Genomic DNA, 25,714 nt, shown 5'->3' on the forward strand with positions numbered 1-25,714 from the left:
CTAATTCGAACTTACCTTGGTCCACACGCGGCAGGCAGGCTCCCCCGTCGACTCCGCGGTACTCCTCTCGGCGAGCTGGAGTACCGCAGTCGACGGCGAGCACTTCCGGGTTCGACTTATCGCGTCCAGACTAGACGCGATAAGTCGAACCCAGAAGTTCGATTTCCAGCTGTCGAACTAGCGGGTAAGTGTAGCCAAGGCCTAAGGCGCCACAAGTACTCCTGTTCTTTTCACCCACTTAAGATGCTGAAAGGAGATATGAAGATTTAAAAAAATCACTGTGTTGTATAATAGGATCATCCCCCTTCTTTCTTGAGAGCATTATTCAATAGTGAAATAGTCACAATGTTGACATTTAAGACATGGTTAGCATTCAGAGTTAACACTGACTTAGTTGCACAGGGGAAGTTCACACCTCTCTGAACGATTGTTTCAGGCAGTCTGCGGTTTCAGACATCACTGTTGTAATAAGCTTACCTTTCTACAGTCTAATTACAACCACAGGCTGCTCTAACTCATACTAGAGGATGGTTCAGCCTCCGGACTGGAGAAGGTGGAAAAGTGATTTAGAACTACCTTTGCCCTCCCTCTCACCACCACCTTAGCTGTGCTGAACATTAGCTTGGTTTAGCTAAGGATCAAGGATTCTATGGATTTCAATAGAAGTTAGGAGCCTAAATAGTTTTGTGGATCTGGGCCCAAGCCTCCATATGACCAGACATAAATTCTTTTGTGCCACTGGGAAAAAAAAAGTATAAAAAAAAGGATGCTTGAAAGTCATTGGTATTCGTGTAAAATATAATTTTATTGTTTTTAGCAAATTACTGTCTTTCATGTTTTATTTAGATAATAAATACAATAAATAACATTTTTTCTCCTTTGTCATTTTTTCCTGCTTTTCTCCTTGTTCACTTGCTGAAAGGTTGTTTTGACGAGTGTTAAGAATTTCTCTATGTTCCCAGTGGAATTTGAGTGACAGGGTCCTCTACAGGACAGGAGCTGTGGTAGAAAAAAAAAAGGCAATTAAACAAACAACAAAAAATGGAAAGAAAAAATAAATCCCTACCACAACATTGTGGGTTTAAGTGCTTAGGCTCTGAATAAAGACATGTGTGATAAGGGGGGTTTGGTTGAGGGCGCAGATGGTGATGGGTTCTATCACAATGTATCACCTTAATTCTTTCCGCAGCTCCCTAAGGTCAGGTTTATACTACAGATCTATGTGGGTATATCTACATCACTTGGGTGTGAAAAATCCACACCCCGAAGGACATAGTTATACCAACCTAACTCTCCGTGTAGACCATGCTGTGTTGACAGGAAAGCTTCTCCTGTCGACATAGCTACCGCCTCTTGGAGAGGTGGATTAATTATGCTGACGGGAGAAGTTCTCCAGGCGGTGTAGTAACGTCTTTACTATAGCACTACAGTGGTGAAATTTCACCAGTGCAGCTGTGCTGCTGTAGAGCTCTACGTGAAGACAAATCCTAGTTCTTCTGGCAGTTTCAATGATTTGACCATTTCCTCAACTGATATGTTCTAATCTAGCCACTATTTTTGTCCTATGGATACCAATGGATTTTTAAAAATTGTATTTATGGAGCTATATTTATGGTGAGCTTCAGACCAACATCTGGCTCATGACCACAAATCAAGTTCAAATCTTGAAAGAATTTCTTTCCCTCAATCAATATCCTATGACAACTATTCTTTCTCCCGGACATCCAGGAAAAGCTATTAGCAATCTAATTATTTTCACATTGGAACTGTTGGAACTATTGATTTAATCCAACAGAGTTTCCAATATCCTCTTTTAATGCTGCACATTACTTTGGGCTAAACTGCCATCACTACCACCTGAGAGACAAAAAAAGGTGCATCAGTGCAGCTGCACTGCTATAAGCTCGATAGTGTAGCCATTGTCTCTCTAAACCTATGTCTACACTAGCACATTTGTTGGTAAAACTTATGTCGCTCAGGAGTGTGAAAAAAACCCCATGCCTGACCAACATAAGTTACGCTGACAGAAGCACCTGTGTAGACAGCGCTATGTTGGCAGGAGAGCTTCTCTTGCCAACATAGGCTACCGCCGCTCATTGGGGGTGGTTTAATTATGCCAGCAGGAGAGCTCTCGCCCATCGGCCTAGAGTGGCTACACGGGAGATCTTACAACCGCGCAGCTGCATCTGTACAGTTGTGCAGCTGTAAGGTCCCTAGTGTAGACATAGCCTAACTACCAGGGACCAACACAGCTACAACTACACAGCATACAGCTAAATACAGGCTGGAACAGATTGTTTAGCATAAGTAGTTAACACCTATTTCAAGGGACCATTCAACGTGAAAGATCATAGGAAAACAGGGGGTGCGGTGTGTGGAAAGCAGCTGTGGGGGAACTGTTAGTGGGTTGTAGATTAACATTAACTTCACCTTGAATGATCCCTTGAAATATGCCTTAACTATTTATGCTAAACTATCTGTTCTAACTTGTATTTTGCTGTGACAATCTGAGTAAGTTTCCCAGACCTGAAGAAGAGCTCTGTGAAAGCTTGTCTCTCTCACCAACAGAAGCTGGTGAATAAATAAAAGATATTACCTCACCCACTTGGTCTCTCTAATATCCTGGGAATGACAGGGCTACTGCATATTGTTACCACCTGTCATAAATTTCATATTGGCCAGCCCTCTACAGACAGAAACCCTTCTAGCCAACAGTTGGTTCATGAATCCTGAGTCCTCAGAAAAGGGGAATTCAGGTGAACTCTTATGTTTCCCTCTGTATACCCTTCACCTACTATGTACTAAAAATGCACAGACCTCATTGGGTGCATCTACGCAGCGAGTGGCAGCCTGTGGCAACGCGTCTCAGAAGCCAGGTTGACAGACTCAGGCTTGTGCTATGGTACTAAAAATATCTATGTAGACATTTGGGCTCAGGCTGGAGTTTGGGCTCTGAAGCCTGGCCAGGAAAGCTCCACTGAACTGTTTTCAGAGCTCTAGTAATACTGCTCCGGATCATCCAGGAATTGTCAGTTGAGCTATCTAAGTGTAAATCAAAACCACAGCAAGTTTTTTTTTTCTTTACACATCAATGCTTTAAAAAAGGATTTAAAAATCAAATTGCCAAATCAGCATTGAAATAAATGCCCAGATTCTGGCAGGCAGCAGCTCCAGGGGTATCCCCAGAACCATGAAGATTTGTCCTTTTAGGAGCCTGAAAAATCTATATAAGGGTCCATGCACAGATGTCATTGTTGAGTCAGGAGACACATGCTCTGATATGTGGATCATCTCCTGTCACATATAGGTGTCACTCCAGAACACCTTTCTGCGCCTTCTGTCAATGAAGGACCATGTAAAATCCTCTCTGTGGTTTTGAAAGGGGCCAAAATAGGAGCTGCCAATTTTCACACCTCTTTCCCACAGCTGGACGACACGTCTTAAAGTTGGGCACCTATGCAAAGGGTTTGCTATTCTCTGGCACAAGAAATTTAGTCAAACACATAATTATAAAATATTTAGGTTCAAAATCTTATGTAAAAGAGAGAAAATAATAAAAGAAATGTTTACATTTTTGCACTTTTTTTTCTGCAGTAGTGAAAGCGATCGATGAACGTGACGAATCTTATCCCTCACGCTGAAACCAACTTGCAGTGTTTCATTCATTCTTTTAAACCCATCCACAAAGCACGACAATTCACAACCAGTCTGGTAAATGAAGAACATATTATAGAAAACCTAATGTAGGCTGGATTACATTTACTTTAAGCTATACTCATCACAAGAAAGGAGAAGCGCTAATTCATCAACATAGCAGAATGTCACAACTGAAATAATTAAGGTTGCATTATATTGCACACTGACTGAAGAACTTTGGCTAGTTTTTAAAACAGAAAAGCTTCCTATCTTTAGTAAGAAACCAGTGCCATATTTCACTTAAGACTTGGATACTGAAAATGTAAGATATATGCACTCAAACATAATCCAGGCTAAAATTAATGTTTAGCAAATCTGTGGCTATTTCAAAAATATGGAGGCCTGGTGTTGCAGCTTAACCCTTACATCAGGAGTCTCAATCTCTAATCACTTAGCCTCTCTCCCAAGATTTACAAAGGTATTTGGGCACCCCAACATTCAGACAGGCACCTGGTAGGATTTTTAAAAGCATCTAATAGGATAGGCACTTAATTCCTATTGAAATTGCAGATAGGTGCCTGTCTACATCTTTAGGTACCTAAATACATTTGTAAATCTGACCCATAAGGAACTTTTAACTGATTATGCACCTGATCCGGCTCCACTAACATTAGAAGAGCTTTTTTGCCGTTTATTTCAGTGGAGGCAAGATCAAGCCTTATATGTTTCATTGTTGCTCCTATATTAAGAAACTTCTTCACAAACTTTTAAAAACCAAGAGAAAGCAATTTAAAACATGCAAACTGAACACTTTACACAGCTGCAGTATTTAAAGCGAAATCTGGCATATTTACTTACCCAAGAAATGGGAAGGCATAAACATGACTGAAAATGAAAAGAATAATCATTACAATTCAGTATTACCAGCCTAGTAAATATTTTGCATACACATTGCAATTGAATTTTGTAATCGAGTTCAAAGAGAGAGTTCAGGCACTTACATTAGTCAGACTACAGTCGCAGGTTTCAAAGTTTTCTGCCTAAAATGATAATGAGTGAAAGATCCACAATTACTATCATTTTATAATTTGCAAACATCTATTTTTACACAAAATACTAAATAATCACATCACTTACAAGTAGCTCATGTGTATTCCTAATAATCTCATCGACTCTGCAATACACTTGTGCTTGCACACAGAGCAGGCCACAACAGAAGACTATGTATGACAGCATTCTGGTGTTCAAGTGCAATGCAGTCTGATGGTTGACAGAAGAGCAGGCAGACACTCCTTTAAATTGAGTCTTGCACAAAATTCCCTTTCTAATGGGGAAAAACCCTGCTACTAAACTGATACCGAGTGCCCACTATTTTTCCCTCTAAGTTTGGACTGCATTTGGAAGAATCAAATACGTAACTGAGTCACCTAGTGAAGTGGCTTTTCCTTCATGGTGGGGAAATTCGTGAAAGCTCCTCTGAAGTGATTAATTTTTATCATTGTTTTGTCAGACCACAGCAGGAAACAAAGGTTGAAAAAAATCCTCCACAAAAGCATTTTTTGTTCAGATGTGGATTTTGCCTCTCATGGTAGTTCAAGTCACGTACCATGAAAGCAAATACACAACAACATTCCCCAGTGCAAAGTGTCTGAGGAGACAGTCCAGAGGGACACAGACTGTGGCTTTCCCCCTCAGTCAAAGAACCTTTCTGTAAGAGGCAAAAAGGCTGTAGGATATTGTTGACAGCAACATGGCAGTAAAAATGTCCTGTCTACAAGTCCTGGCTACAGGTTCCACAGATAGAGTTGCATCCACAGTGAACTACAGCTGCAAAGCTTGTGAGTGCCTCCTTCAGGCACTTGAATCTGACCTCAGTTTCATGGGTGCAGAACTTTGACATGACAGTCCCTTTCCCACTCTCTGCCTGAGCAGGTAGGAAAAGTTGGATACAAAAACGTGATCAAAAAGGGATTAGTCTGCAAATCCAGAACAATAGCAGAAGTTATGAATCAGGCTGAATCTAACAGGACCACGGCTCCTGGAGCATAAAGACCCTTTCTTCAAACTGCACTCATTGGCAGTTCCAGAGTTAGCCCTCATCCCTTTTCCTTCATAGATTTATATAGGTTTCTGAAGTTTCCCCCCTTCTGTTATGCAACAAGATGTTGAATCCTCTGCTGGTCAGTCTGAGCGTACTCTGAGTGGAAATTTTCTGAAGATTGTCTTGAAAAGAAGTTAGCTTCCCATTTCACAGCGACACTTCTTGATTACAATGTAGACTGTCTCTTGAGGGAAGAGCTTTCAGCTTAGGAAGAACAGTGGGTGTGCCTCTCTCTGTTTCTTTGGACAGTACTGCCCCACAGCAAAATTCAGCGGTGTTGGCCTGAAGTATAAATCCCTTGATAAAATTGGTTCATGTAACATTGGCAGGCTAGTCAATGTCTCAGAGAGATAAAAAGGCTATTTCACAGATTTTCAAACAGTAAAGTTGTCTGGGGGCTTTATTCTGGGTAAGGTTCACAGGGAATTGCTGTGGTGACAAACTCTGGCATGAACCTTCAGTAACAACCTGGGGATTCTCCCACTGCTTTTCTGTGTTAAAGGAAGGCCCATCCATCAGATTTTGCTCACTGGCAGCCAGATTTGGCCTTTTCCGAGGGGATACCCTAGGTGATAGGTTTCATGCTTTCTGATGGAGTATTTAGCAGGGTTTGCTAGTAGGTCTACCTCGGTTAGGGATTGCAATATGGTTGCTATCTTCTGTGGATGAGTATTCAAGTCAACATGGTAGATGTCCGTGTCATCAAGGTATGCAACATATATTGGTTATAAGGCTGAAGGATTTGATCCTTCATCGGTGGAAATTTGGGTGCTCCATGAAAGCCAAATGGCATTGTCCAGAAGAGGAACTATTCATAGAGTGTGGAAAAAGCATGTTTCTCCCTGACTCCAGGGTAACAGGAGTCTGCCAATACCCTTCTGTGGGATCTAGCATAGTGACATAATGCGTCTTTCCCAAGCTACCTAAAAATTCATCTTCACAGGACAGAGCGTATAAACTGAATGTGTACCCAGGACACAGAAGCAGAATGTTTCTGTGCATGAAATGGGATTATGTCCATGCCTGGATGGCACAAAGTGAGAACAAAAGAAAATAGCTGTTAAAAATGCAATATTTTACTCTAGGTCAATGGGACTGTAAATGGGTACCATCTCCAGTCCTGGCTGGTAAGCCCTCCTGGGGATTAAACAGAATGCACACTCAACCAGAGTACCCACCCCAAGTGTCTTTATTATTATTTCTTGCCTTAGGCTCCAGAGACAACACAGTGTAGCAGCAGACGGAAAGGGCTTCCTTCCTGCACCTTGTCTCAGTCTCTTATACTGCTTGCTTTCTTCTCTGAGCTATCTAGCTGGTGACCTAATTATTACATTAGCTCATCAGACTCTCTACAGGTGCAAGTGATCTCCATTAACCTTCCAAAACCAATCAGTCTACCTAACTCCCTCCTACTCTAACTACCCATTGTTGCCTCCTAAAAGGGGCTCTCTTTATAGCTGCTAACAGCACCCTCTCACATACCTCTCCCCTTCATGTGTTTTCTCTAGTTAGCTGGGGCCCGGCCTTTCCACCGGGGCTCAGTTTTTCCCTGCCCATGCTCTGTCTTCCTTGTAGGGGCAGCAAACTCTCACCACCTTAGTATGACTTTTCGTGGACCATCAGTGAGGGTCTTCCATTCTCCATCCACAGAATAAACACTGTTTAGGTGTTTTGGCCCACAGGTCATCACACAATGGACATCATGCAGTCTTTTGCCCTTGATCTATCCCATCTTTTTCAACGCTCACTAGGGCTATTCCCCAACCAGCACCTCACAGTCTGATGATCTGATGTTCCCCCATAGATATTAGGGATCTCTCATGGATCTCTCACTCCTCTGGGCCTTCTAACTGGGGTATAGTGGGCTTGCCTTCCACTCTTTCTTCGTGTTGACCTTGTACAAGGTGACCCTGGCTCTTTCACTCACGTCTCCTCCATGCTGGTATTCTCCACCTGGGCTCTGCTCTCTCAGCTTGTTAATATCTGCCTAGGTTGTACTCTCTACAGCTTTTCCTCTGCGCTGGCATTTCCTACTTGGGCCCCACTTTCTTGGCCTGTTAGTATCTATCTAGGATTTACTTGTATCTCAACTTGTGGGCTCTTATCTTTTTGACCCTAGCCCCTGCTTTTTCTGCCATCCATTGAGGTTCCTTCCACATGGCCTCCCTTCACCTACTTAAAGGAAATGGGTTCCAACCCTAAAACCATGGGATAAGGTAAAGTCTTCACAACTCCAACACTTTTTCACCTGAACCGCCCTATACCTCTCATGGGACTAAGTTCTTTTCTCCCCTTGTATCCACTCAATGCCTAGAGTTTCTCCTTCCCGTAACCACTGCTGTTCAACCAGCCTGCTCCACAGGAACAAGCAGGCAGATGCAGAGCATAAACTGTTCTGAGATCATGGCATCTACGACTGCTTCCACATCCTGCCTCCTTAACCTCAGCCACCGGTTGGCTCAATCAGTCAAACTTCTGTGTAAAGGTTCTAGGCTGTACCCCATAAGTCCACCTGGTGGCCCTAAATATCTGTCTGTTCCTTCCAGCTGACAAGCCTGCATGGTCCAATATAGCAGCCTTTAACACATTGTAGTTCTTGGCGTTCTCCTTGCTTAACACCATGTAAGCAGCCTGGGCTTCTCCTGCCAGATAAGGGGCTAACCATATGGCCCATAACCCTTTATCCTAGACTGGGCCAGTAGCTGTTCTCTCAAAAGTCAGTAAGACTGCACTGGTGTCATCTCCAGGGCTCATTGTACAGAGCTGCAGCCCGACCTCAAACTTCTGTTCCTCACAGTAGGACTTATCAAATTTTGTAAGTGCTGCTGTGCTGCGTCTCTGTCTTCACAAACTCTTGAAACGCTCGCTGGTGCTCTGCCTGGTGTCCGCCATCCCAGCTGTCTGCCGAATGCCTGCAGCATCCTCTGCATCTCTTTCTGCTGCTAAGCTAGCCCCTGTATCAGCTCCTCCATCTTTTCTTGTCCTCATATAGGCTACCTCTCAAACCTTCCTGGCTCTAGCTGATAGGTGTATCCCAGACAAGCTCCCACTTGCAAACAGGTTTCCCCTCCAGCCTGGAAACCCTGACTGGTAAGCCCTTCTGGTGACTAAACAGCACACACAGTCTACCGGGTACCTTCATCAAGTGTCTTTATTATTATTTCTTCCTTTAGGCTCCAGGTCTAATACAACATAGCTGCAGATGGAAGGGGCTCCTTCCTGCTGCCTGGCTCAGTCTTTTATACTGCTTGCTTTCTTCTCCGAGCTGTCCAGCTGGTGACCTAATCACCTCGTTAGCTCACCAGATTCCCTACAGGTGCAAGTGACCCGCACTAACCTTCCAAAACCAACGTGCTCCTACTGTGCCTGGTGTGTTCTCAATGGGTGCTGGCTCCCAAAAGGGGCTTCATTTATAGCTGCTAACAGTACCGTGTCACAGGGACCAAGGCTGAATCTCTCGTCGGTGCTGGGTGTATGGGCAAACTTTAGTCTAACCACATTTAGTAAACCATAAAGAAAGGACACATGCTGCACTTTTGTTGTGGATTCAAAAGTAAAACCAGAAAACATCAGTGAGAATGAAAGGAAATGACCATCAGCATTGTCCTTCAAAGACACCCCAGCAATAAAGGGTTCTGAAATCTTTTGGACAATAAGGGCCCAGTCTTGCTCACAGTGAGGTCAATGGCAAAACTCCCATTCAGTGTCCCTGGGTGCACAGCCTAGGTGAAACCGAAAAAGTTTGATGCTTTCTAAAAAGCTGTGTGGTGGGGAAAATGATCTATTTTGCCCCGTGCTTTTTGAGGAATATCTCCATTCATTTGCATAGAGACAATGTACTCATCACTTCTGAAACTGCATCACACTGGAGGAATGCGTAGAGGATAAAAGAGACTTTCTCTTTTCATTTATGTGTTCTCAAGAGAAACTTTATCTACCTAATCTGTAGCATTCAGTCACTCTGACAGCAGGAGGTGGGAGGCTCAGGGTTAATCAGCAGGAAAACCTTAGAAATACACTGTGCGCAGAGAAAGATGGTTTCAAAAATGTTCAAAGAGTAATTACTTCAATTAGCTTTTATTCGTTGCATCCAACCCTCTTGTGTCAGGAGGGGCACTGTAATGAGACTAGAGGTGAGTAAAAAGAGGAAGATAGAAGAGGATTCTGGAAGGTTTCCCTCCAAAAGGATTTCAGACAATATTTATGGTTTGCATTTCCTTTGTCCTCCTGTGAGAATGGGAGAGAAGCATGGAGGATGAGCATTGGGGGTGAGAGAGAAATTAAAATACACCTCACCTGCCAACTGAGCCACATGGCTCCTCCCTTTAACCTGCACTTGTTGGGAGTGCCAGTGCTATCACTACATCTTTTGGCTCTTTCTCCCCTTCTATTACTCCATGAGATCCTTGTCATGTCTGATTTGCAGATAAATCTGGAGCAACTACCATAGGTGCTGGAACTAGGGATGCTGCCGTACCCCTTGGCTTGAATACATGGTTTCCGCCTTCAGCACCCCCACTTTAAATATTGTTCCAGCACCACTGGCAACTAACTTACACCTGAATCAGGTTCCTTATATCCATTATCAGTCAAGTTGGCACAGACGAGCTATTCTGCTTGTTGTTAAAGTAACTGAACAACAGTGTATTAAACATTTGAGGCAATGGCACTATTAACAACACTGGTTATACCAGGGGTTCTCAAACTGGGGGTTGGGACCCCTCAGGGGGTCATGAGGTTATTACATGGGGGGGTCGCGAGCTGTCAACCTCCACCCCAAACCCCACTTGCCTCCAGCATTTATAATGGTGTTAAATATATACAAAAGTGTTTTTAATTTATAAGGGGGGTCACACTCAGAGGCTTGCTATGTGAAAGGGGTCACCAGTAAAAAAGTTTGAGAGCCACTGGGTTATATTTTATCTCTTGAGCCCAGGATTTTAACTTCAGTTCAGCCATTAACTGCCTGAAGTCAATGGGAGCCTTCCGATAGACTTCAGTGAGTCTTTGGATCAGGCCCTAATTATTAGGATTTGTTTACACTGTTCTGTAGTCGGCACCAATAGGAGTGTAAATTCTAATGTGTACCAGCATACCCACGAGGACCGTGCTGACATGAACTAAAAGTTCCCCAGTGTGCATTACCGTAATCCCATTTCAAACAGTACTGTTAACATGCATTAGGAAACTTTTAGTGCACACCAGCAGGGTCCACGTTGGCTACTTAGTGCACAACGCTCTGGTGAGCACAGGAATTTACACCCCTCTGGTGTAGACTAAGGCACCATCTAGACAAGCCCTTAATCTTTTTTATTATTATTCTTGGTATTACTAGTAGTATCGTAGTGCTTAGCCATGGACCAGGCCCCCACTGTGCTAGCGGCTGTACAAATACAGAACAAAAAGACGGTCTCTGCCCCAAAGAGCTTGCAATCAGTTATTAAATATCCGTACCCATTTTTATTAGAAAATCCTTAAGCCTTTCTCATTAGAATAATGTTGTGAAAATCAGTTGAGTAAATGATTCACAGAATATATTCTTTTCAATGACCTTCTTGAACTTGGCCTGATTCTGACCTTGCTTACACTGTGTAATGGTAACTTCAGTGTACAGGAGAATTGCATTGAAGTTTTATTGTACAAACATTGGGTTTGATTCTTATCCTTTTAAAACCAATGATTCAGATTTTTCTTTCACCCTTGTTAAATGAACTCCACATTTATATTGATGTGAAAAAAAAATCAGAATCAGGCCTAATGGGTTTAAAATAAAACTCCCATATAATTCTTTTCTGCATTGTTCCATGTTCTTTCTCTCTCTCAAAGCAAAAGGCTAGACCTTTAAAGTCATGCTTGAAACATCTTCCTGTGATGTTTGAAAATCCTTAGCTTTCGTATTATATATATATTATATATAAATCAAATAGGGTAGAAGCCCTTTGCTTTGGATATCAAGTCTTCATCTATTTCATTCCCTTGGCCTTTCAATATATTTTGGCATGTTTTATTTAAAGAGGTATTGGAAATTTGTGTATTTCAACCCGGACAGGGAAGTGAATTCAAAGTAAATTCAGCATTCAAGGTGCTGTGCTCATCCTGCCTTCTGCCTCTCACATGGCACCACCATTGTTTCCAGGATATCCGGAAATACAGACATAGCAACAGCACTATATGTTTGTTTAGACAATGTCATTTCTGGCAAATGCCGCCATTAGCTAGCAAAGTGCAATGACAGGCAGGTTACAGAGCCAGGTTCAATTTAGAGAGTAAGACTGGGATTTTTCAAAAGAACCCAAGAGAGTTAGGCATGCAAATCCTATTGAAATTCAGTGGGGACTGGGCATCTAACTCCCTTAGACATCATTGAAAATTCCAGCCCAAAGGTCTTTGATGTTCTGGCTTTGTGTACCAACCCTAAGCAATAGATTTTTATGACGATGCACAATAATATATGAATGTGTGCCACCATTAATATAGAGAATTGTATGCCTAACATATCATGGGAAGAGCTTTCCAGATCAGTCTTTTAGGCTTTGGCTTGTGGATAATCCGGATAAGCGTCTGGACTTTTGAGTGCTTATCATTGAAGATCACCCATCACCAGGCTTCTAAGAATATTCTTATAATTCTTTCCCTGTGCAGTAGAAAGATTCCCTACAGATGGAAAACACCAAAATGACATGCTGTCTTGTTTTAAGTATCAAGAAAGTTTACGGTATACACTTATCAAGATGTTGCAGAGAGCATGCACTTTGCTAACCACAAATAGGACATGATAGTGTTGAAAAGTTTACTTTTTCCGGAGATAAAGCTGCTTTGCCTTTGTGCGTACAGTTGCAGCAAGGTGGTAGCACATGAGTTGGCGTCAGCTAAATGAAAAAAGTTCAAAGAGCTATACAATGGTTTCTCCACCAAAATGTGACTCACACAGAACTAATGCTGAGATTGGCTGTGACTCAAAGTGACAAAAAGCAAGAGGAGCCCAAGTAAAACTTCCATTCTGCCTTTATTTCTAGACAATGAAGTGAGAGCTTACTAGGAAGAACATCTCCAGCTCTAATCAGTCATGGTCACTGGAGAGAGCCTTAGAATTGAAATAGTCTCTGTGGGTTTGGAGCCCCGGAAGCCAATTACTACTGATCATTAAATCTTTAGATATTCTGAATAAATAAAGAAATAAATAGTACTTGAATCGGTCAGAAAAAAGAGGCGTGTTTTTATTCCAGCAGAAAATTTTGCCTTTTCATGGAAAAACTGACCTTCCCCACATTTCTAAGTTCCGACAAAACTCAAAAATTTTCAAGGAAAACATATTTTCTGTGAAGATTTTCATTAAGTCAAAAACCCCATTTTCTATCCATGAACATTTTTTTAACCAGTCCTACACAGCACAATTCCTCTTTTGTGGCTCCCTGGGCACAGGGGTCAAAACCACAGGGGTTGCCCTGCTAGGAGGCACAGAAAGGAGCAATGCCACTTCCACAGCATCATTCTCCCTTCCTCTGCTGAAGCCTCTTCACTGGATGAGGGACCCCTGCATGGGGAGAAAGTGGGCTATGGGTGAGCGTGCATCATTCTGCACCAGTTCCACAGAGCATCCTCGTAAAAGTCAATACTCAGTATTAACATCTGTGCAGGACTTCTCTCTACAGCGAAGAACCCCCCAGAATGGTGTCATTCTGGGAGCGACAGCAGGGATGCGTCCCTTAGGGAATCCATATATTTTGAGGGGTGCTTAAGCCTGTTCTTTTCACAGGTGGGAGGAGGGAGGAAGAGGGGGCAAATTCTGTTTTCCTTGAGAACAAACTGGTGAGGACACCATCGCATTTCCAGTTCCTATGCAGATCATTCCCAAAATACATTGAGATCTAAGTCATCCAGGTCTCACTTAACAGCACAGTAGAGGCCAGTGCAGTGACAGAGACCCTGAGGTCAAGCAACATTGCAGGTGATCCATTCTGCCTATACAGCAGTCACAGGTCTGGTAACACTTGAGACATTGCAAAGTATGAAGCCCTCAGAGCAATTAGCCTCCTCTGCTGGGTATTTTGTTGCAAGAGTATCTCACGCCCAACCGACTCCAGAAGCAGAGGAAAGCAGGGGTCACCAAACCTCACATCTTTTAAGGTTTTCCATTTATCATTTTCACTGCCAGCATCTGCTGTCACAGGAAGGAGTCCCGTGGTGATGGAACCTGCTGTTCTCATGCCTGAACCTAGAGCCCAGATCACACTAGTGATTAAACAGGATTGTAGTGGGGGAGCTGCCCCACTCTGGCAGAACAGAGGTTAAAAACAGCCCTGGAGAGGGCTGTGGCTGGGATCAAAGGAGTGAGAGCAGCTGAGGGAGTGGCTGACTACAGGTGTGGCCAACTAAATCAGGGCCCAGCAGGCCCTGATGAGAGGGCTGGGGGCCAGGAGCTGGGAAGTCTCTCTCCAGACTTGGAGGGAGAAGGACCTGGCTGCCTGAGAGAAAAGAGTACCAGAAGCAGAGCAGTGTTGGGGAAGGGCAAGAGGAGCTGGGGAACTCCATCCTGGCAACCCCCCAGGCTGCAGGCCTTGTTAAAAGCCCAAGGCAGGTACTGGGGCTAAAGAGGTGTAGTCCGAGAATAGGCAGAGGCAGCTGGTCCAGCCTTCTTGCCAGTGATGAGTGGCCATTTCAGACTGCAGTTTGCCCCAGTGAACGGGGGCTAGATGATGACTGGCAGTAGCCACTGAGGCAAGGTGGGGGTTCCTCTGGGAGGCGAGACCCAGAGTAGGGGTACTGCGGAAGGCAGAACCCCGAGGTAAAGGGCACCGGGGTCCGGGAGGGACACGGGGCCTGAGGCAGGCGAGACACCGTTCAGCAGAGAGCGCTCCGGAGCTGGAGTTGAGCTAATCCCAAGATGACCAGCAGGAGGCGCCTCGGCCATGAGCGATCCATCTGTTACATGGAATAAACAGTTTTCATTTAGGAAGCTCACGTTCATCAGCCCCAGTTCTTACACTCAGCTTGGCCCCTGTCATTGGAAATCGCTTGGTCCTCTTCAGAACCAGGACGTTGTGGTCCAGCTCGTTACCCAGGCATGGCCTTTTTCTCTATAACTCAAGAGCCTATATATGTTATCTCTAGGAACTTGATGATCTATCCTGAAGCCTTAATATCCCACCTGTACTGCAGGGTTTTGTTTTATTTTTTTTGGCTTAAAGAGTAAATTACATATAAAAACCATTGAGTTCCTATTAAAAAAGACATTCCCATTCTGCAGGACATGTGGATCTTACTAAGTCTTTTTCTCCTTTTAACTTCTGATTACAATTTTCTCTAAGACTTGGATCCAGCATCCACTGAACATAAGGGCAAAATCCCCATTGTCTCAAAATGTACATATAACCTATTTATTTAATTTGTATTCTGGGGAGATGGGGGGAGGGGGCAGTGCATGCATGTGTGTGTGCCTGTCCTGTATAATTTTAACAATTACGTTTTTTTCCCCTACTTCTTACTCCGGAGTTCATTATTTTTTCCTAGAATGCACTTTTATTTTTCCTTTAAGGTTACAAAAAGTCACTTGATGTTCTTAGCTCAAATCAGGGGTATGTTAGAGATGATAACTCTCTAGCTAAACAGAGTCCTGTTTGCTATGAAACAACATACCTGGATGTTCAAAGAAATTGGGGAGATGACATTTCACTCCGAGTTGTAGAAAAAAAAATCATATCTTCATTTCTGACAGATTATAATCTGTGGTTTAAAAGCAAAGCAGAAAGATGTAATGGGAGAGAAGATCAAATATGAGACACATGGTAAATTAAATTCATCACAGGGAATATCAGTTTATGTGGTGGTCTTGAAGATGCTAGAGATAAGAATGTAAAGGGCCTCAGACTATAGAATCCGTTGTTGAAGCTGTTTCATTTTGGTTACATAATTTGAAAACAATGGGCCAGCTTTTGGTCTTTACTGTGGTGTTGTTACACTGCTCTCTTGGAACAAAAGGGCCATCCAGCTGGCTTACGTGAACAGCTGGGGATTCTTTAGATGTGGAAGAAATCCCTGGCTGGTGCAGCGCCATCATCGCTATGATTTTAACAGGATCTATAAAAATCACTAGGAGCCAAATTCAAAGGTGTTGGGTAAGAAGGGAATAAGTAATGGGTAGGAGCTAAAGTGAGTTTCCATAAGGAAATCTCAAAGCGTCTAAGTTGACGTATGCAGTATGGCTCTAAGAAAATGTAAATTACACTACATTAGATTGTATCTAAACTCCCTTTGGATTTGGCCCGGTGCTTGCGCTGCCCCTACTGGACCTGCAGCAGCAGTTATCCCAGAAATACTGTCCTTAGGTCAGTCTGGAGTACTGCCTTAGTCATGTGGTGCACATGGTAACAGAGAGAGATGTAGGCGCAGTGGGCAAGACGTCCTATTGGCTGGCAAACAGGACAGTCCAGGACCCCAACAACTCACTACGAATGGACTACGTTATGAGACTGTTTCAGAGGACTTTGGTTTAACAAAAGTTTAAGTCCATTCCTTGAAGTAAAAATCGCTCTAAGTCCTGAGTGATGACTAGAGGTGAACTTTGGGGGCTAGTCTCCACTGCAGTCAATGGGAGTAGTACCAGTGACTTCGCTGGGAAAGGGATCAAGTCCATAGGTCCTAGATGTATCCAGCTACCGCGTGGGAGTGCAAGGAGGGGCTGGGAGTTCATGAACCCCTCGCATGCTGTTGCATCCCTGCTCAACAGCTGGGCCCTGCTCCCCATGTGTACCAGCGAACTCCGTAAGCACAATTTGTCCCAGCTCCCAGTAACTTTTTAAAAGACAGAGTCTTTAAATTAAATTTCCAGGTCATTAGGGAGCAATTTGGCCTTGCTCCTAGCATCTGTGGGAGATCAGGCCTTTAGTTCAAAAACACACTAAAACAAAGGATTTTTTTCTCATTTTAACAGGGGGTGGGGGGGGAACAGAAATCTATGAAATGAGCATCCTTAAGCCCCTGCACAAAGACTTCAAAAAGATCTTACTGTGAATGCTGATCTGCAAGTAGAGTTATAACTACCCTATGCTGCACCCACATCATACCTTTCAGCCAGAAAAGCCTAAAATGGTCAAGAGAAGATAGAAAAACAAGTATCTGGGAGATGTTATCATCCAGAGAACTTTCCAATTGTAACATCAGACACCATAACTGGACTAATTAAAAGGTGAGAACATTTCCATCATGCATTTTCTCTACTTCAGTCAACTACAACAACAATAGTAATATCTTAACCATTTAAAAAAAAATCAACTCACGACATGTTTTAAGCCCTTCATTCTTTATTACTTTGAAGACAGGTTTTAAACCTTTTCAGAGTCCGTCTCCATAGACTTGAATCCCAGCAGGTACCATTATGATTATCTAGTCTGATCTCCATAACCAAGCCGTAGAACTTCACTCCCTAATTTCGGCATCAAGCCCACTGCAGAACCGATACTTTGGCTGAGACTCAAAGCCAGACCACCTGCATGGCCAACAAGAATTCTGTCACTGAGCCACCAATGCTGTAAAGAAGTCCGAGCAGCAAATCTGCGTGAAAGTGTCATGAAACAACACTGCGGTGTTTTGCTTAGTTTATGGTTTTGTTAAACTCAAGCTAAGCTCATCAAAAGATTTGTCCAGTGCCTGCAAATGATTCTGTCAAACTGGGACACGTTTTGATCAGACCTGTTTCCTGCAAGCCTGGTCAGCATTTTGAATGAAGCCAGGCAGAGTTCTGAGTGGTCTCAACTCCTGCAGCTATTTTGTAATAAGCTGCCTTTTCCCGTTTCTTCCGACAGGGTATGGTGCCATCATGTGGTCAGTGCTTTCACCTGTTTAATATTTTACTTTTTTCCCCACCTCTTCTCTTTTCTGTTTTATTATTTAACTTTCTCTCCCCCTCCTTCTTTGCCACTAAGGTAATATGCTACTATGTTATGGCCCATTCCTGCAGGCTGCTATTTAATGTGAGTTTGGCAGAGTAAGCACTGCAGGACCTATCTCAGGCTGGCTTATATTGCTCCAAATGGAAAAACACCAATAAAAATAACTGTGAGAAACCCATGTTGCTCTCAGTGCTGTATATGCAAGGAGGACTGAAAAGAATAAAGCAAAAGAACAAAGGATTTAAAATACACATTGATTAGCACTTTTACAAATGTTGTAATACAAGGAAATCCTACAGTGAGAGTCTGTTCCCAAATCCCTCCAGCTCTCCTCCCATAGACCCCACTCCAGCAAAGCACATAAACATTTGCTTAATTTTGTCTTAAATGTTTTTGCTGGACTGAGTCCTTCCCCTACAATAGCCCCAACATTTTAAAAATGCTTAACAATCTCAGTGGACCTGTGTCCTAGCCAAAAGTGCCTATTCCACTTGAGTCTGGGTTTTTTTTTTCTTAATTGAACAATATTATCCATACACTAAAAGGCCTAAAGCCTTAACATCCCATCTGCCCTGTAGGAGATTTCCCATCATGCACTGCTTTCCAGGAGCACAGTTGGCTCCAGGATGTACCTTTCATAAACATGTAGAACCCATTTCTGCTCACTTCCTCATGCGCTTATTCAGACATGTAGTTCCAATGTAGGGTTGCCAACTTTCAAATGGCACAAAACTGAACACCCCTGCCCCTCCCTCAAGGCCCTGCCCCTTCTCTGAGGCCCTACCCCTGCTCATTCCTTCCCCCCCCCCCGTCGCTTGCTCTCTCCCACCCTCACTCACTTTCACCGGGCTGGGGCAGGGGGCTGGGGTGCAGGAGGGGGTGAGGGCTCCAGCTGGGAGTGCGGGCTCTGGGGTGGGGCCAGGAATGAGGGCTTTGGGATGCGGGAGGGGGCTCAGGGCTGGGGCAGGGGGTTGTGGTGTGTGTGGGAGCACGTGGTGCAGGAGGGGACTCCAGGCTGAGACAGGCGTGTGGGAGGGGTTTCAGGGTCCCAGTGGCAGTTACTGCAGCTCCCAGGAAGTGGTTGCCACGTCCCTGCAGCCCCTAGGCACATGGGTGGCCAGAGAGGCTCCAAGCGCTGCCCTCACATCCTGCGGGTGCCGCCCCCACAGCTCCCACTGGTTGTGGTTCCTGGCCAATGGGAGCTGCAGAGCTGGCACTGGGGCAGGGGCAGTGCACGGTGCCTCCCTGGCTGCCCATGCACCTAGGGGTCGCAGGGACCTGGTGGCCGCTTCCAGGAGCTGCACAGAGCTAGGGCAGGCAGGGAGCCTGCCTTAGCCCTGCGCCCCTGCTGTGCCACTGACCGGATTTTTAATAGCCCAGTCAGCAGTGCCGACCAGAGCCGCCACAATCCCTTTTTGAGGGGGCATTGTGATTGAAAACCGGATGCCTGGCAACCCTATTCAAATGGGATTACTCACTTACTCAGCATGAAGGAGGGTGGCAGAATCAGGTCCTTAAGTGATATCATGCATTAAAAGAAACCCTAAGGCACAGTGAACAGATGTAATAACACTGCAGGTGTCAAGCAGTCTTGCTCTGCTTGTATTTCTTAGCCCACAAAATTAAGTTCTATAATGCACTGGACCTGAGGCATGTTCCTATGTCATTTCTAACACAGCTATTCACATTTTTATACAAAAAATAATCAATAGATACACACATCTACTCTACAGGATGAAATGGAATATCTAGATACATTCAGTACATTTTACAAATTGTTTCATGTGATGTAAATTCTCTATATAGCTAGGTGAATAATTGTTTGCTTTTGTTCTGTTTATTTTGATCTATATTTTCATCTTTCCATAAAAAAAAATGTCCCTAGAAATAAAGAGTTAAAGGCAGATCGTCCTCATTGCTCTCTGCAATACCACGTGTCAGAGCTAAATCACGTTAATGTGTAAGCTGCGTGAAAGTGCAATTTTTGGTGCCCTCCTGCAGCTTCCAGCTTTGAGTTAATATTTAGGCCAGTGTTTCTCAAACAGGGGCTGGTCTTCTGTGTCCAATCCTGGAGTAGTACTGGGAGAACGTTGGGGATAGGAGCTGGCTGAAATGGCACTACAGGGCTGGCCAGTTACTGAGCCTTGGAGGGTGAAATAAAGGAGACAATAGGGAAATCTTGCAGGGCAAACACATGTGAAGGTTTTATTGGGATCCAGCAGTAAGAGTGGCCCCAGCCACATGGATCCGGGACTAGACTGATGGTGGAGACGTTCTTGCTCTGGTAGAGATGGGCATGCTCAGACATGGGGACAGCAGGCAGCACGTTCTGCTGGTTCTTCCCCCTTTCCTCTGCTGGGGCTTGATCCTGTGCTCATTGAAGCCAATAGTAAAGCTCCCATTGACTTAATGGTGCAGGATAATGGGTCTAGTTTCTAAGTCTTCTGTGCTCCTTTGCTCTGTGCTGGGAAGAGAAGGGGAGCGTATTGGCCTATTCTTCTCTTTCCAACATTTTAGCAAATAAAACCAAAGTCTGGCTGTTGAAGGCACAGATGCCATGCAGGGCAGAACAATTCAGATACACGGTTCATAGCAAATCTCCCCATGATTTTCCATTTTAATTCATTCATGTTCCATTTTATACAGAATAGGCAAATAAATGACATATAATTTAGTCTGCATTGAAAAGGAAACAATATTCCCAACCGTCATCCCAATGGGCTCATGCAATGTTGCGTCCTTGGATGAGAATGATGTGTTAAAAAGTCGGTAATGCGGAGAGAATGATGCTTTGAATGTAATCAGTGATGTTAGGTCTTCTGCTCAGAGGGTGCGTGCACTGGATGTATTTTGTTATTCATTTATGGAAAACTGACTATTCTGGTTAATCTCAGCAGTAGCAAATGCTAGGCCCAAGAGCAGGCAGCCCATGAACATCCTAGCCCAGATAGCCACCTCCCAGCCTGGCTGGTCCTCAGGTGGGGTGAGACTTTGGCCTTGCTTCTACTCCTCCTTAGGCCTTGTGGTAGAGGGACCCTGCAGGAAGTGGCATGGGCCGAGGGACGTGCCGGCCACCCTTCCTGCTGCCCCCATTGGCCTGGAGCAGCGAAGACGGGCAGTGGGAGCCGCGATTGGCCGAACCTGCAGACGCGGCAGGTAAACAAACCAGCCCGGCCCACCGGGGGCTTTCCCTGAACAAGCGGCGGCCCTAGTTTGAGAACCCCTGCACTAGACTGTCACTTAGGCCAAGGCTTTCAATGCTGGATGGCTAAAGTTAGGTACCTAAATCCATATTTAGGCATCTTGGGGTACGTCTAGACTGCAGTTGGGAGGGTCCTTCCCAGCATGGGTAGACAGGCCCTCGCTAGCTCTACTGAAGCTAGCATGCTAAAAATAGCAGTGTAGCCAGGAGTAGCATGGGCAGAGGCTCACGGGGTCAGGGCAGGTTTGTACTCAGGCAATCCCAAGCTGCTGCGGTGTGACCCTAGGAATGTCACTTAGCCTCTCTGCACATCAATTCTTCATCTGTTAAATGGGGGAAATAGCCCTTCCCTACTTCACAGGGGTGTCGTGAGGATAAACACATACAAGACTGTGAAAGGCTCAGATACTACGGGGAGAGGGCCACGTAAGTACCTTTGATAGAGGGTTTTCAGAAGTTCTGGGCAACCACAACTTCCTCTGATTTCAGTGATGAGGTCTCTATTTTTAATAGCGTTGGCAGCTGTGAAATCAATAAAGATCTTTGTGAAGCTGACCTGGATGTTAAGGATTGGTCGCAGCTTGGTCTCCTCTTAGGGCTTTGCGTGAAAGTTCATATCCAAGAAACATGGCTGCACTCATCGGGAATCCTCGCACTGCGTTGACTGTGAGGCCCCTAACAAAGACCTGTTCAGGAGGGGAAAAGATTACAGCAAAAGAACGGATCAGATATTTTCATGAAGACAACACCGAGCTAAAACATAGTGGAAATGTGAACAACAAACAGGGTACATTGTGAGCTGCTCATAGACATTTTGTGAGCTGGAGGAGTTATTACCTAGCTTCCGTGCTCATGCATCTGTGCATTTTCTATCTGGGCACCAGAGAGTCAAAATACATAGCAAGTTGCTAGTTTGATGGGGCTGCATACATATTCTGCTGTTTTTATAGAATGCCCTCCAAGCAGATATATTAGCAGCAGTGAGAAGCAGGAGGTGGCTCTCAGAAGTTTCTTTTCCTGCAGTGGGTAAAAAGTGGGCTAACTAAAACGTGTTTAAATCTTTGTGACCAGAAAACAGGAAATCTAAATCTTCTTCTTAATCTCCCTTCTCTTATCTGTCTCTCCCTTCCTCTCTTGCACGTGCATTGAAAACCATATTGAACGAGCTGAGAAAATGAAAGGCAAGATTGCAGAGCCTCTTGCCTTTGCAAATGAAGTGCTCAAACTTTATGGGCTAGTCTTCAGTTGCACCAGAGTTCTGCATGAGACATCTGGGGCTTGAGGAGATGTTACAATCTGGGTTCAGTCTCTGCTGTAAACTGGAGAAGCCAAAGGATCTTCCAAGGATAGCTGCAGTGCTCCTCACCTCTCCTATTCTCAGGAGACATGAACACACCATCCATCGACATAGCAGGGCAGGAGCAGGTGGCATAGAACCAGCTACACAGGCCCTATAGGGCTCCAGGAACATAGAGTTTCCTAGCCTGGCCCTAAACAGAGTCACTTATGACGGGGCAGTTCCCAGCTTCTCCTTCATGGCAGCTTTAAGGCCCTGACCCAACAAAGTACTTTAGCAAGTGCTTAAAATTTAAGCACATGAATAGTCCCATTGACTTCGGTGGGGTCACTCGTGGGTGTAAGGTTAAGTACATGCGTTGGATCAGAACCTATATCCCTTTGTCTTTGCTAAGTGTCCATCTCAGTGCAAGTAGAATATTTTGCAGTTTTCTCTTCTGCTTTCACAAAACAGTTTCCAATCTAAGGAAAAATGTACGATTGTTCTATGCCTTACTGAGAATTAGTTCACATGACTGCAGAATAGACTTAACGGCAATATTTCATATAGGCCAACACTTCCAAATCTGATTTCCTAAAGTCAGGGGCCTAAGTCCATATTTAAGCATCTCTTTTATTTGGGTGACTAAATATGGATTTAGGTATTCAGGTTTGATACTTTTGGTCATCATATTTTGAATTGATGATGTGTTTCTGAGAGTGAAAAAGGCTGCATCTTTTGATTGCTTGAACAGTAAAGTGGAAAAGGAGTCATTGTATTAATAACACACTTCACTTCTATTGCTAACTTGTATCCTGTTTTAAAATTCTGCCGTCTCACATAGCACTATTGCGTAGTTCTCACTGTACTGAAAACCAATATCAACTTGTTTTTACGAACATTCCATTTAATTAGTTCCAAAATGTTTAGTGGAGTGTTTCAGTTAGCAAGCTACTAACAGAATCATATTATTAAATAAATTCATTGATTAAATTTAGATTACTGAATTTTGGAATAGGAGTGGAGACTAAAATCATAGAATATCAGGGTTGGAAGAGACCTCAGGAGGTCATCTAGTCCAACCCCCTGCTCAAAGCAGGATGTAGTTGGTGTTGATCATCCCAGCCAGGGCTTTGTCAAGCCGGGCCTTAAAAACCTTTAAGGATGGAGCTTCCACACCTCCCTAGGTAATCCATTCCAGTGCTTCACCACCCTCCTGGTGAAATAGTTTTTCCTAATAGCCAACCTAGACCTCCCCCACTGCAACTTGAGACCATTGCTCCTTGTTCTGTTATCTGCCACAAACTCCATCTTCTTTGGACCCCTCCTTCAAGTAGTTGAAGGCTGCTATCAAATCTCCCCTCACTTTTCTCTTCTGCAGACTAAATAAGCCCAGTTCCCTCAGCCTCTCCTCATAAGTCATGTGCTCCAGCCCCCTAATCATTTTCATTGCCCTCCATTGGACTCTCTCCAATTTGTCCACATCCTTTCAGTAGTGGGGGGCCCAAAACTGGACGCAATACTCCAGATGTGGCCTCACCAGTGCCAAATAGTGCCAAATAGAATAATCACTTCCCTCGATCTGCTGGCAATGCTCCTATTATGCTGCCCAATATGTCATTAGCCTCCTTGGCAACAAGGGCACACTGTTGATTCATATCCAGCTTCTCGTCCACTATAATCTCCAGGTCCTTTTCTGCAGAACTGCCACTTAGCAGTCGGTCCCCAGCCTGTAACAGTGCATGGGATTCTTCCATCCTAAATGCAGGACTCTGCACTTGTCCTTGTTGAACCAGATTTCTTTTAGCCCAATCCTCCAATTTGTCTAGGTCACTCTGGACCTTATCCCTACCCTCCAGTGCATCTACCTCTTCCCCCAGCTTAGTGTCATCTACAAACTTGCTGAGGGTGCAAACCATCCCATCATCCAGATCATTAATGAAGATGTTGAACAAAACTGGCCTCAGAACAGACCACTAGGGCACTCCGCCTGATACTGGCTACAAAATAAATGCATTAAAAAAATCCTTCAGTCCTTACAAAGGGAAAAAGGCTTTTTGCCTGATTGTAGTCCAGTACTAGGAAGTCTATAATTTAAAATAGCTATCTAGCATTTTCTTTGAAATTCAGAAATTTGCTAATCACATAATAAGGTAGAACCCAGGGAACAGAACACAGCTTTACAAAGCTCAGAACCACTGATAGTCCTACAGTGCCACCAGGAGGGCAAGCAATGATACACCCAGAGAGCAATATGCAGAGTAGGCACTGCAGGATGTACTGCCCAAGAGACCCAGAGTGATGGTACTCTGTGGCCCTCTGAGTGGCCAAGCGCCCTGTTTAGCTTCAGGGGTTGCCCCAGGAAGTTGTCTGGGCAAGCACATAGACTTTGTCCCGCTGCCACACCAGACTTTGCTTGATCTCCTCATTTTTGGTCTTCGATTCCAGCCTGACCCTGACTCCTGCCTCTCAGTTCTAGCCTGCGACTGCTTCTGATCTCCGGTCTTCAATCCCAGCCTGACTCTTGTTTACAGAACCTGGCTCTTGCGATTCCCCCAGCTCCTGCCTGGCAGCTACCGCCCATGGTGGGCAGACCTGAGCCCAGCTGTAACCGCTAGGCCAGACCTCCTACGCCCCAGTCCATTATGCCACTGAAATGTACGATAGAGCATCTAAACATGGTGGAGTTTGTAATATGGGACGGGAGAGCTGTGTGTTTTGTTTTTTAGAGATGATGACAAAGGTGTAACTCTTTGTCCGCATTTTGTAAAAGTCACATTCAAGGACAAAGGTAAACATCAACTGAGATTTACAGAGAAAGGCCTTAGGACTTGATCTTCTTCTATTCAGAATGAACACACACAATACTGAGTGGGCAAAGGGGCCACAATTCTTTTTTGTACACTCTGAGGTTACTTAGGGCTTTAACAACCCTGTTTCTCTCTCTCCTAATATCAGGGCCGCCAAGAGTGGGTTCGGGCCCCAGTGAAAAAAAATTTTCGGGCCCCCCAGCAAGGGCGGACCGGCTAAACAGGGCTGACGAGAGGTGGGGGAAGCCGGGCCCCGGGCTCCCTTCCGGACTGCTGGGCCCCGGTAATTTCCCCCTCCCTTCTCGTTGGCCCTGCCGAATGTAAACATCCAAATCAGGGTTCAACATCTCCCAGCAATGCTCCATTACTTTGGATTCACCCAATAGGAAACTGACGAAAATATGTTTTCCTTATGAAACTGTCCTTGTATTCAACTCTCTGGCGGACCTGCAGATTCCCTTTCCAAGCAGCACAACCATGACTGGCTGCAGACTCTGTACATTGAAATTTGGCCATTGGAGGTAGTTGGGGTAAGATCAGAAAGACAAAATGTTGATCTCCTGCAGCCCTCATTCCTGTGAATATCCAATCATTGTTTTATATGGTTACTTGCTGTATATTTGTCCATGCCACATACTCCTCTGTGTCATATGAGTGAGAATAAAAGATGGAAACAGCCCTCATCTGGGAAAAGGACCAGACTATGAGCTTCTGTGGCTGTTGATCTGACCTACTGGCATGTGCAAAAAAGATGCCAAATATTTAACAGGTCACAACTGCAAATTTGCCAGTTATTTTTCT

General features: G+C 44.4%; 1 protein-coding gene across 4 annotated transcripts in view; it reads right to left on the minus strand.

Annotated features, from left to right (window-relative positions):
• Positions 1 to 830: 830 nt before the first annotated feature.
• The window catches only part of SLC25A48 (solute carrier family 25 member 48), a 48,732-nt gene continuing 23,848 nt past the window's right edge, over positions 831 to 25,714 (minus strand). Inside the window, exons 7-13 of one of the 4 annotated variants that reach the window (XR_004646907.1) lie at positions 21,384 to 21,513; positions 17,014 to 17,222; positions 15,374 to 15,460; positions 4,638 to 4,676; positions 4,495 to 4,521; positions 3,571 to 3,708; positions 831 to 999 (exon numbers count right to left, since the gene is read on the minus strand). Coding sequence is in view for 2 of the 4 variants with exons in the window: in XM_034779871.1 (XP_034635762.1) it covers positions 21,391 to 21,513 (123 nt within the window). In the remaining 2 variants the exon portion in view is untranslated. Of the gene's footprint in view, positions 1,000 to 3,570; positions 3,709 to 4,494; positions 4,522 to 4,637; positions 4,677 to 15,373; positions 15,461 to 16,739; positions 17,223 to 19,804; positions 20,090 to 21,383; positions 21,514 to 25,714 lie in introns of those variants that run through there. The other 3 variants (XR_004646908.1, XM_034779871.1, XM_034779872.1) reach the window with 3 other exon arrangements.

Source organism: Trachemys scripta, chromosome 8, assembly GCF_013100865.1.
Source record: "Trachemys scripta elegans isolate TJP31775 chromosome 8, CAS_Tse_1.0, whole genome shotgun sequence".
Taxonomy (NCBI): Eukaryota; Metazoa; Chordata; order Testudines; family Emydidae; genus Trachemys; species Trachemys scripta.